This window comes from Protopterus annectens, chromosome 4.part1, assembly GCF_019279795.1.
Source record: "Protopterus annectens isolate FY-2018-M chromosome 4.part1, PAN1.0, whole genome shotgun sequence".
Classification (NCBI taxonomy): Eukaryota; Metazoa; Chordata; order Ceratodontiformes; family Protopteridae; genus Protopterus; species Protopterus annectens.
The window spans coordinates 603763911-603777381 of NC_056734.1; the positions used below are offsets into that span (position 1 = coordinate 603763911).

General features: G+C 38.0%; 1 protein-coding gene across 1 annotated transcript in view; it reads left to right on the forward strand.

Annotated features, from left to right (window-relative positions):
• The window catches only part of CLCN2 (chloride voltage-gated channel 2), a 2181634-nt gene that overhangs the window by 1476258 nt on the left and 691905 nt on the right, over positions 1-13471 (forward strand). The window contains 1 exon segment of the mRNA XM_044070805.1: positions 12803-12908. Coding sequence (XP_043926740.1) covers positions 12803-12908 — 106 coding nt within the window.

Below are 13471 nucleotides of genomic sequence, written 5' to 3' on the forward strand. Positions count from 1 at the left end.
GCAATATGCCATGTATGCAACAAAAGTCATTTGTTTTGTACGGTGACTTGTACCATTTCATTAAAAATTGTGCATTTACTTTGGTTTTAATTTAACAAACTACAAATTTTCTTAAATACTTTTTTTCAGAATGCCTGTTTTGCTTGAACTAGAAGTTAGTGTACACTTCTTATATTCTGGCTGTACTTTTTTTCTTGAAAGAGATGTCTTTTACTAATAGATAATTTAAGAAAATTATATTGCTGGGCATACTACTTTTAAACCACATCTTTTAGGTAGTCTTGCAGTAAAATTCCTTTTATTATTAAACTTAGCTATGCACTGACATTTTTTGAGATGAGATGCTCTAGCTTTAATGTTTCTAACACATTGCATCATTCTTGTGTTGGCACATTTTGTTGTCAACATTATAAATATTGCAGATATATTTTTGAAGGTTCTTCTGTCATTTTACAGCATGATCAAACTCAGATTTGGGCTAAAAACAGGTACACTTGCTACACTCAAAGATACTTTCACCTTGCATTTTGTGAATCTTGCCCCAGTTTTTATGAGGGCAAAATTGTCAGAAATCTTGCTAAATGTATTTATGAACATGTTGCAGCTATTAAAACAATGATTTAAAGAATGCACTAGCCAAACATTGCCTTGCTTGCTGCAATTTTAGGAAATGTTATTTTTATGTTCACGATAGTTTAGTTATGCCTCCTTTAATTGTTGACTTCAATACATGACTTCAAATCAAGGAAGCATTACGGCAGATACGTTTATCTTCTGACAAGTCACGAGGCTTGAATGATGTTAAACATTACATTTAAAAAAAAAAACAGAAGACTTTATGAGTTTTTAACTTATTTAAGAAGAAGCACTTTTGCAGGATATGTTTAAAACAGACAAGCTTATTGTATCTAATCACTGTTAAGGCAATTGTTTGGTCATGTGATGTGTTGGTTTGTGCATTTTAGTGTTGAGAGAACTGTTGGTCTGTTAATGATGAAGTTCAGAGTTGTATTAAAAGAAGAAAAGTGCTAAACAGAGTCCGTTTTTAATTGGATACTTCCTTCCCCTGCTGGCTTAATGTTTTACAGAATTGTTGTATGTCTGCCTCAAACTTTTCTGACTTTTCATCCTCCTGAGTAAGACCTGTACTATTTGTATTGGTCCATTATGTGCAAAAAAGTCCTTCCTTGCAAAGGTTGCAGGCAGATACCATGGTAGTCGCAAAGCACAAATTAATTCTAAGGAGGCATTATTTTGCCCAGAACAAGCCACTAAAGGTTTCAGCATTATATAAATGAAGTTAGTGCAGGTGAGCCAACAAAGATAACTGCATCCAGAGTAGAATATTGCTAGCTATAAACTGAAAAGTTTATGCAGTAATGCTTTGTTTTAATTTGTAGGCTTCATTCCCTGCCCAGCCACTACAGCCGTCTAGCTGTCTTCTTGGACCCCCTGTCACTCACCAAGTGTACAGCAGTGACTCCTTTTCTATGGTTTAAAACATTTTAAATGTAATGCTTTGCTGAATAGGACCTCCTCATTTGGGATGTGGAACCTTACTCTTAACTCCAGTTAGGGAAAGGGAGGTATGACCTGGCAGAGAGAGAGAGAGAGAGAGACCAGGAGCTATCACATTGTAGCTGATCATAGACTCTAGATAGAAGGAAGCAATGTGCATTGACATTGTGTGTGTAATTTCATGGTGTATAGTGACATAGTCTTTTTTAACACATTTATTGAATTCTGTCTTAAGAAATAGGCAAACATATATTTATATAAAAGAAAACAAACTCTATTAACATGTTGCATGCATTATACATCAAATATGTTCTTTTGTATCACTGTCAATCCTACATTACATAAATTGTTCACGTCCTGCCTTCCCTTCAGCATCAGTCTCCCTGCAGATTATTACTCTGCATGTATTGTTTCCACACTTTCCATTTATTTCAGTGTCATTTGTTGCTACCCTTTTATAAAGATCCCAATTCCAACTTCAAATACCGTTGGTTTAGACTTTGATTTCCATTTTCTAGTAACTATTTTTTTTTGCAGCCACCAGAATTAAACTTTAACAAGGATTTATGTCTAGGCAGTTCAGATCCTGTGTCCCAGCTCAAACTAATCATTTCTTTAGTTATACCCATTTGCTCACCCAATATTTCTGAAAGGATCTCTGATTATTTTTCTTGTTACAGGCTCCCTTACTTTGGCAACAATCCTTTCTACTTTCTAAGTCTTTTTAAGTCATTACTTTTTAAGTTTGTTTTGTTTGTCTTTTGGCTTTTCCCGGTTAGGGGTTGCCACAGTGGAACTCCGGTCTGCTAATGATTGGCAGTTGTTTTTTTATGGTGTCGAGTTGCCAGCCTGACACCCAACCTTCAACGAAGGCATGCCCTTTCAATGCATGTCTTTCGAATGCCCACTCGACCGCGGGGAGGACATGCAGACTCCACACAGAAGGCACTCCCAACCCAAGCCGAGAATCAAACGGGAGAACCTCTTGCTGTGAAGCAACAACGCCACCTCTGCACCACCGCGGAAGTCTGAGTCATTGTGGTAAAAACTTTTGTGCTCTGGAGTTATCTAAAACCTGTTGATTAACAGCAATCTTTCTAAGCATGCATATTATCCAGATACTCCTTTATTTTCTTCTTTTCATTCTACAGTTGCTCCTCCTCTTGTTCTGTGAGATTCCCCTTATTCTGCAATACTTTAACCATTGTCATCCCCTCTATATAATTCCTGTTACCTCTTAATGATAGTTCTTTTTTTATTTCCACCCTGTTTTTAAACAACACTTTCATTTTGTCCCACTCATTAGCTAAAGCTTCTGAAGAAAATTCTATCTTCCCTAATAACTCTCAATTTTCACTACCCAAAATTCTTAAATTCCTCTGTTTTTAACAGGTAGGTGGGGAAGCGCCACTGTCTAATTTTTACTTCATTGTCCTGCATTTTGTCTTTGCTTCTGGTCATGCACCAATCAAAACTGTTACTGGATGTGTATCAAAGCTTTCAAATAAATGCATGTGTTCCTGTGAAATATAATTTCTTTGTAGTCTAGCCCAAGTATTGTACCTTGGAGAATAATATGTAAATTCTCTCTGACTTCCTGCTACTGAATTCACATCTACCATACCAAATATCTTCATAAAGTTCCTCAGAAATATACCCTCTTTTGTTATGTGTTCCCTTCTAGACCCCCCAGATACATCCTCACTGTTACAAATCAACTTCCAGTCCCCACCTATATGTAATATTCCCCTGCAGAAAACTGATTGTTTCTCCCAGAATTTTCTGAAGCTCCATTGTAGCAGTTTTAAGTGGAATTTAAATACATGCCATTGTAATCCTCCTCCCTTGCCCAGTAGCCCCTTACTAATACAAATCTATCATTATCTTTTTTCCACTTCTGCCACTATTGGAGCTCCTCTAGCAGTTAGTATAATTAACCTCCTTTTCCTTTGTCCTTGATGTTCTGATGAGCTGACATATTCTTGTCAGCCTTCCTACACCAAGTATTAGTGTGTGCGCAGAGACCTTTGGCCTTTGTGTGATGTTGGCCATGCTGCGGTTAATCCCATAATTCACCATTGGGGATAAGAGGTGGCAAGTGGCTACATCATCCTTTCTACTACAGGGATACCATTTCCAGTGGCTTATTTTCATTCTTGAATGCGTACTACTTATGGTCCAGAAGACTGTCCTGCTTCACTGCAAGTAGGCCAGCCTCTGATGTAATGCTTTTTAGTGTGTGTGTACTAAATATGTAACACCATACTAGAAATTACATCATAGAAAAGGATGGCAATGCCTGCTGTAGGCAGCACAGGAGTTTGATATACAAATCAGCTATTTATGTTGTTTCAGTGTAGTGATAGTCGGCAAGTTTGTATAGAGTTCCAAAAACCTTGACTACTGTTGTCTCACATTGCCTCTATGCTTTGCACGTTTGATCCTTAAATTATGCCATCATGTTCCCATGTGCTTTTTTCCCCTTTTCTTAATGATGCTTGGATTCTTATTTATGTTGCCAAGATGGACAGAAACACTGGCATAACATCCTATTTTCTTTTATCAGAACCACAAATACTATTTATTGCAGGTCTCATCGGAAATAGAGCATCTTTTAATGGGTATCTGCACCGTCTATTTTCTGAGATGAATGTTGTTCCTTTAATATTATGTATGGATCCTTTGTTTTGGGATCATGGTGTTAATTGTGTTTTGCCTTTTAGACTATGAATAGTTTTGATTTGACCTCTAGATTTGATCACAACCTTTAGTTTTAGTTAGGTTTGTTCTTGTGACCCAAAAGGGAATGTTGTTGCCGCTAAGCAATGACAGCAAAATATCTAAAAAAATGTTTGGAGACAATAGGAGTCTAACATCCACAGATTATGATGGAAATATTTCACAACAGTGGTGAATAAACGTGTTCTAAAATAAAGAAAAAGAGATTAAAGTTTCAGCTCAAAGCAGTGTAAAATAAGCTTAGAAAAAATATACTGTTCCTTATTGACTTAATATGAATTGATGTTTCAATTTAATTTTATAAAATGTGTATTTTTACGTATAAAAAAGTAAATGTGCCAAGCTGGGTGCATGCCAGCCTTCTTGGCATGCATTTATGCAGAAGAAATGCGTCATATGTCATTCATTGCCAATTTTCAGTGAAATATGTCTCATGAGTCAGAGTTGTAGATCAATATCTTTACATATTCATGCTGATAGACTTTTAGACCCATAGTATTTATTGCTCTGCTTATGGTTGCATCCTTTATGTTCCCTTGTTATTCTGAATGTAAAAATAAACTGCATTCAGGGGCTTCATTTGTGAGTTTGCTGATGAAAGGCTAGTTTGCACCAATCAGTGCTAAAGCTGGGGGATACACAGTGAACTGCAGTGTAAGAAATGTAACTGGCAAGAATGCAGACTAGCAGTCTTATGACAGACATTCAGAAGGCTGTGGGTTCTGTCTCCAGTTTAGGCACTTATATTAAATATCATTGCTAATACTGTAGTGCAATATAAAGGACTTCTCCTTTAATTAAAGGCCTACTGCACTCCATGCAGCATTTTTTTTTACCTTTGATAAAAATGAGCAGTTGTTGTACTTGCCTTGGGAATACCAACAGCCATGTAGGCAGATTTATGATACACCACTTATATTTCTTCATAGTAACATTTCTTGCAACATTTTAATGTTCAAAACAGAGGCAGCCAACTTGTATATGTGACCAGCCACTATATTTTTACACTGTGACTGTCTTCTAAAAATAGATTCAGTACATGAAGTGCATTTCTGCGAGCTAGAATATATAAAAATACATAAATACATGTCCACAATATAGTACATCTGCATCGTCTAGTTATGAAATACACTGTTTTATTTTCCATAAGGTGGAATGCATTACTGTGTAGTGATTATATTTAGATTATGTTTAACTCCAAACTGAGCTTATCTTAGGCTGTTTACACTGGATGAGAATTTCATTCATATTCGGTAGACATTTTAGAAAATACAGCTTTTCAGGTTTTATCGTTATGATCAGCTCTCAGATTTTCTGTATATCTTGCTAGCTTCTTCAGTGGTATTCCAAATCTAGAATGTTTAATAGGGCTTTTTTCTCTCTGACATGCCATTTGAGGCATCCCTGGTTGTTCAGACACTAATGAAGACATGGTTAGGATGCTTTTTTCATGTGAGAGGACATTGGCATACGGCTTCAGTACATCTTTTTGCTCAGAGTTTTTTCAGCTTGTATTTGACTCTGTTGAGCAGACATTCATGTGTTAGAAATGTCCGTGGTCTCTTCTGTTTAACTGGCCATCTTCTTGAAACAGAATCTCTGTTCAACTCTTTGAGCAGTCACTGTACTTTGAAGCTGCTTATCCTGCCAAGATTGCTGGATTCTCACCATCTGTTCCATGCAGTTTCTGTGAGTCTTCTAACATGCTTCTCATAATAATGTTTGTGTCATTTTTGATTATTAATATTAACTTGCCCTGATTGTTAGGTGCTAGCAGACATGTAGATGGGAAAGGTTTTTTTTAATCTTCCTGTTAGTAATTGAAATGGTGACAGATTGAGATTCTGCAGTGCAGGATTCCAGTCATCCTGCTATCCCTCATCTGTCAGCTCATTCGTTAAGGTTTCCAGTGATACTAAGCCAAGCAGGATAGACCAGACGTCCCTAGCCCCAGCAACAATTCACCAACAATATTTCTGAAAACTGACATTATCTGGAGGTAAAATCCTCACAGTTCATTTCAGCACTACTTTATACATAAAATCGAACCGTGCATTTCTATTTTTAAACTGATGCGCTTTGCTTATTGTCTTGCGTTGTTTCTTTGTACGTAGTTTAGAACACCAAGAAACTTCCGGCCCCTTTACACAGTTTTATCCTCACTCAATGTGTGCAGCCTCATCCTAGCTACATTCAAGTTGTTAGGTTTGAATTTGCTTCCCAGTCACGTAGGTTCAGGTTCGTATCTTCTTGCCACCCTTGATGCTGTCTGTAGATGCCTTTATGTTTCACCTTTTCTGTATTGTTGGCATTTGTGATTCTGTTGCAGTAGTTCATAGCACATTTTCCATACTTGTCCATTGCTTCCCATTCCTTCATCTCTAGCAGTGGCTGAGTTTGCTCTGCAGTAACCTTCCAGTGTAGCAGAAACTCCTACTGTGGGCTCATGATCTTTTTCCCCTCACAGTCTGTTGGATAGGTCCTGTAATAATGCCATGCTTGCTTTGTTTTATTTAATTAATAACCACACTTTGAGACACCTGGTAGCGTATGTATTGTTACAGGTGCCCCACAGTTTTTTTATTGACTTACCTTTTGTGTGAAGCAGCTATAGTGTGACAGAATTGCTCCATGTGTGCTGCACTGTATTCATTGTTAGCAGTTATGTTTTCCTCATTAAACACTGTGTTCCTCAAGAAAAGACAGAGAGAGAATGAAACAGATAAGGACATTAAACTCCAAGCGATATGTGTACTTTTTTGTATGTTTCTTTTTTTTTGTATGTATTGTTTTAAGTTTGAGAGTGTTGCCGTAGTCACTAGTATATTATTCCAATTAATCTTTGTCTTTCAAACAAAACACTAAAAACAAATAAAATTAATGAAATCCTACTGCCCCCCCCCCCCACCTTAATGTAATCTGCAGTAGTGAGATGAAAAATATTGTGTATTGTTTTGCATTAGCAGCATAACAGTTAGGACATGCAGTAAGGCAAGGTTGGTCAACTTTTTTTTAAAAGCCGTAGTGCCAGCAGTCATTACTTCTAGTTTTGCATGATGTTCAAGTGCAAGATAGATAAAGTGCAAGTGAGATAAATGGGGTGGTTTGAATATTCATTCATATTTTAAATACATTGGTTATATTTGTCACTAATCACAGTCAGTATGTAGGCCCCAGTTTGCAAGAAATCCTGTGAGAAAAGTGAACTAGCAAGGCTATGATGTCAGTAATCAATATAGTGCTCTCTGAAGTGGCAAGCAAAATGGCAGAAGTACTGGTCTTTGACACTAGTGCCAGGAGTTGCCTATCCCTGGAAGATAAAATAGTTTGTTTGGTTTACTGATAAAAAAACTTTTATGACAACACAAGACTGTGGTGTTTCTTTGGAGTAGTAATGTGACACATTCTATGTTCAGACCTGAGATACTAGCTAGCAATGCAGTAGTGTGACACGTTTTATGTTCAGATCTGAGGTACTATCTAGCAGTGCAGTAGTGTAACACGTTCTGTGTTCAGATCTGAGTTACTATCTAGCAGTGCAGTAGTGTAACACGTTCTGTGTTCAGATCTGAGGTATTATCTAGCAGTGCAGTAGTGTAACACATTCTGTGTTCAGATCTGAGGTACTATCTAGCAGTGCAGTAGTGTGACACATTCTGTGTTCAAGCAGTTTAGTAGTGTGACACGTTCTATGTTCAGATCTGAGGTACTGTCTAACAGTGCAGTAGTGCGGCAGTTTCTATGTTCAGATCTGAGGTACTATCTAGCAGTGCAGTAGTGTGACACGTTCTATGTTCAGATCTGAGGTACTATCTAGCACTGGTGTGGCAGTTTCTGTGTTCAGATCTGAGGTACTATCTAGCAGTGCAGTAGTGTGACATGTTCTACGTTCATATCTGAGGTACTATCTAGCAGTGCAGTAGTGTGGCAGTTTCTATGTTCAGATTGGAGGTACTATCTAGCAGTGCAGTAGTGTGACACGTTCCACGTTCAGATCTGAGGTACTATCTAGCAGTGCAGTAGTGTGGCAGTTTCTATGTTCAAATCTGAGGTACTGTCTAGCAGTGCAGCAGTGTGGCAGTTTCTGTGTTCAGATCTGAGGTACTGTCTAGCAGTGCAGTAGTGTGGTAGTTTCTATGTTCAGATCTGAGGTACCATCTAGCAGTGCAGTAGTGTGGCAGTTTCTATGTTCAGATCTGTGAGGTACTATCTAGCAGTGCAGTAGTGTGGCAGTTTCTATGTTCAGATCTGAGTTACTATCCAGCAGTTCATTTCACATTCTGGATAACACCTGTGTAATGTTGCTAGATCTCACCTTTAAAATTTCTCTTTAAGAATGGTTGCTTTGATGGCACCTGTTACATGTAATTCTTGTCACAAGGAAATTACATAAGTTCAGTTCCCAAACAGGAGCCTAGATGAATGTTAATACCTTCCAGATTAGTTTTATTCCTAACTGAATCAGACAGCCCATTCCAAATAAGTACTAATGACTCTTGCAGAACCATGAAATATTCCTTGCAGATTAGCTGTTTCCCTTAGTCAGCTACACAGTTTCCCATTAGGTGGATGTTATGCAGCATTCTTTTTCAGTGAGGCGTTGTCAAATAACAGTCTGTCAGCACTTTGGAGACCATTTTCATCTATCGCTCCAAGCTTCTAGCTAAGGGAAAGCAAGCTTAATTGTTTAATTCTGACTAGCACCTAGTTCCACTAGATGTTTTTTGTTAGGTATCTGTCAGTAATACATCTAGTTTTAGATGATTGCACCTATTCAACATTCAGACCACTATTCAAAGCTTATCTTGATAACACTCCACTTCAAAATGAAAAGGTAGTGAGAGACCTAAGTACTTGGGTGAATAGTTCCCTCACATTTGACCATCATGTTGCAACAGTGGTTGGGAAATGCTTTTACCTTGCAAAGCTCGTAACAAAAGGTATTTCTTGGAGATTAAAAGAAGTTCTCACTTCCAGATATTGTTCAGGTATATTTAGTTTTTGTATTAAAATGGTTCCACAAACTTTTGAACAATATTAATGAAGTGTAATCTAAATGCACAGACATGCATATGTACATGCACACACACACACACACACACACACACACACACACACACACACACACACACACACACACACACACACACACACGTCCATAATAGTTGCTCTGCACTGAGTTACTATGCTTTTAACTGAAAAAAAGTACATTTCAAAAATTCATTTTCTCAGTACATTTACTGAAAAAATGTGTTGAATGCATGTTTTTTCAATAAATGTATTGTATTACAGCAATAAGATGTCATTCCTTATCACTGTTGCAGTATTCATCACATATGGGATCCTCTGCCAAGGATAGCCCAATGTCTGGCCAGTAAACCAAAGTACATCCTCTTAGTGTCATACATCAGATGTATGCTCCACATGCAGGTGTAATGTATAAAGGTGACATCCGCACACTCGGTACTCAGAACTTCTTTGCTGCAGCCATGGTTAAACGTCAGTTTGAAAGCCTTTGGTAGCTGGTTTCTACCAAATCATTTAGAGATGAGTACCCAACTGCTTTTCCTTCTCTCTGCATGCATACGGTTTCTGTCATCCAGGAAGGGAAAATATCAATGTGGGAGAGACAAGCCCCATAAGGATAGCGCATAGGGTTTATAAAAAAAAGTGTACACCTTGGCAACCTTGGCTTTCAGAGCTCTGAGTGTTCAGAACCTGTTCTGAAGTATAAGTAACACATCACTGGGCAACTCCAAGATAGTTGTGGGGGAAGAATGCAAGATGAAACTGTGAAGACAACTACGATTGGCCATGCCCATGTTATTTCACAGTTGGGAGAAACATGCAGTAGCATGTGGATATGAAGGTACATTTACTGTATACAGGGCTGCTGCAAAAGATTCAGTTATTAGGCGACATTCTTAATTAAGGATCCATTCCTTGTATGAGGATGTGAAGGCTCAACTACTTAGTGATCCATTAAATTTCGGTTCTCAGGCTATAAATTTGAATTTATATATTAAGGATACATACCTACATGTCCCTATTTTCAGAGGTCACAGGCAGATTTGTAGTAGGAGGTCACCATTACCAGTTAATTTTCTTGCCCTTTGGATTGGCTACTGCATCCAGAGGTTTTATAAAATGCTGGGCTCCAGCTATAGCTCACTTCAGGACCATAGTCAACTATGTTTAAATGCCATGAGGAAATGCAGAGGACATTGGAGTACACCATAATCTGTATCAACAGACTAGGCTTAGAAGTGTAACGTGCCCTACCAGGAACATGTCCTTCCTTGGTGCCCTCTTGGACTACAGTGCATCTATGGTTTACCCTTTTCAGGACATGCTAATGAAATATTTGATGACAGACATGCATGTCTGAGCGTTCTGGACCACATGACATCCACCATATTTTTGAGGTGTGATTAACCAGGCTGCACACCATGAGGAAATATCAGGGGTACCCAAAGAATACCTGGGACTAGCAGTTTCAGTTCTGGAACATACTATCCCAATCCTTCCATGTATAAAAAAAGGAAACCAAATCAGAAAGAGCAAGTGCTTGCTTAGAAGACTTACCCCTCCAAATCAGTCCTTAACCATTGATGTCTCGGGTATGGCTTGGGGACCACATACCAAGGAAGACATTCAAGCCAAATCCCACTAGCTTTAGATATGCCATTATGCATTTATGCTGTACTGGTGAGCTCAACAAAAAGGTTGAAACATGCATGTCTACAGCTAGTGGGGTTTGGCAATTTTTGTTATGAATGGACCCATAAAGACTTAACAAGTAAGAAGAAAAAAGTTATGGGCATTCAGAAGCCATGTAGTTGTAATGTCTGTAAAGGGGTCATTTGCATATATCCCATAGGCTGCCACTACAGGACATTTAAGGCATTACACAGTGAAGATTTTTATCTTGGTTGGGTCTTGTAGTTTATGCATATAATGCATGCTCTTGTGTGTATGTATTTATGTATGGGTAGATATAATAAAAATAGATTTGCATTATATCATTTATAAGCATGGTTGCAAATAAAAGTGAGCATATTTAACTTAAATATTTTTTCTTTGTTTGTTTTGTTTTAGTAACCAAACATTGTTCATTCTGATTTTGAAGCACTGCGTTCTGGATATTATTTGTGAGGTTAATGGGCTGAAATGTATGACCTTGATTGTTATCAATTATTATTATTTCTCTTGGGGTTAAGGGTCATTAAAGTGTCACCATTATTTTCATGAATGTATGACATGAGACGGATATATCAATTATCCTAGTTTGGGACAAAAGGCAGAAATCCCAGAGCACAGTGACCAGGGCATGTCACACTTTGTATTATGTTGTCTACACAAAAAGTGTGGGAACATCTTGCACAACTTTTTTAGATCTGAGACATAATGTTGAACCAGTATGCGAGACAACTGAGAAAACTAAGAAGTTACTGCTGGGTTGCTTACCTTGCATGCTGTAGGATGTCCCTGACTGCAGTTAATGATGTGTAAAGCTCATAGGTACACTAAGGGTTTAACCACCTTGTCTGTAAACTAAGCAGGTAAGACTATATATAGGAAAAATGAATCGACAGCAACAGCTATAGTAATTCTCCTTGGCTTGCAGTGTCACTGTAGGGGTAGTTGGAGTCCTTCATCAAAGGTGGGCCAAACCTCTCAACTCTCCAGATTTTCACAGAATGTCCAGATTTTTGCCTCATATTTTTGGTCTGTTCCTCATAAAATGTGTGGTTTTCTGGACTTTTGTGGCAAATCAGTGAGGACTGAATTCACTAAATGATGACAGGCAGTGGGCATTTGTGTTTCAGACTTCATATCCTTTATAAAATGCATGGTAGCACAATACCTTTTATTCTAGAAGCTTTTTAAGTTTATAAGAGCGATATTTTAATTTTTTTTCCCTATTTTTGGCTTTTTCCAGATTTTTTGTGCTAAGAGGTTGAGAGCTATGAGGCGGGCTCAGACATTGGTTCATAGGTAGGTACCAGGCTATCGGCCCAAGGGCCTACGTATGCCTAGCCAACAAGGTTCCCTGGATTATGCCACCCAAGAAAGTTATTTTCCTATGCCACTGTCGAGCAGAGACACAGAAGTGTTCCCCGGGGTGTATTTCCTATTTCCCAGCCACTCATCAAGATTTTTCTTGAAGAGTGCTAATGAAGAGCTTTGCTTGACATAGATGGGTAGCCTGTTCCAGAGTATGGGAAGTCTCTGGGACAGGAATCTATCCCTCCAGCATGTCCTGTTTATTGTGGTGACAAGGTTTAGGTCCCTAGAGCGCGTAGCTCAGAGGGATTGGGATGTCTTTTGTCTTGAATTTCATACCTAAAACAGAGCCAGTTTTGTCTCATCTTGTGTTAACAGTACTTCTGTAAAAGTGCAGATGGATACTCTTTTGTAGTACTCTTTTGTAATAGTCTGAGTATCTGTGTTCATAGTATTTGTTGCACATTATAAAAATGCTAAATAGTTCTTTGTGATCATCTTATCCTAAATGTCACATTTTTTATCACTTTCTTCTAAGATCTCCACAGACCATGCTCCATTTGCATCAAATCACACTGGATCACAGAAGCCCTTGAAACCTGCTCTCAAACGAGTGCCAAGCTCCATGCCAGACAACTCACCAGGTACAGTAATGAGAAAAGAAGTAGCTTTACTCAGACAGACTGGTGCTTTGCTCCCATGTAATCTGTAGGCCCAGCTGGTAAGAGAAAGAAAAACACTGATACTGTTATGGTAGTGAAGGACAGAAGATTGTATTAAATATAAATGAAGGGAAACAACAAGAAAGTAGATGAACATTTCCATTATTTATGTGTTTACACAGTATATTTATTTTTGTACAAGTTTGTTTTTCAGGATTTCCTGGCTATAGCTTCTACAGCTAAGCTAGGAGACCTGAATCAGATGTTTCGGTTGCTGCTTGCATTTATGGTATTTACAGTAGCACTGAACAGTGTATGAAGTAGGCAAAACAATATGTTTCTCTTCCATTCAATTGTGCATTAACATTTAGTCACTTGGTCATGCAGTATGTTTTATTCGAAGTTCATGATTTCACCAAATTAGTCATATACTAAGATCCTGTTGCCTAGACACCAGAAGAGCATCAAAAGCTTATATTCTTTTATCCCAACAAAAAGTGTCGAACATAAGTCAATAATTATTTCACTGAAAAAAAATTCTGAAT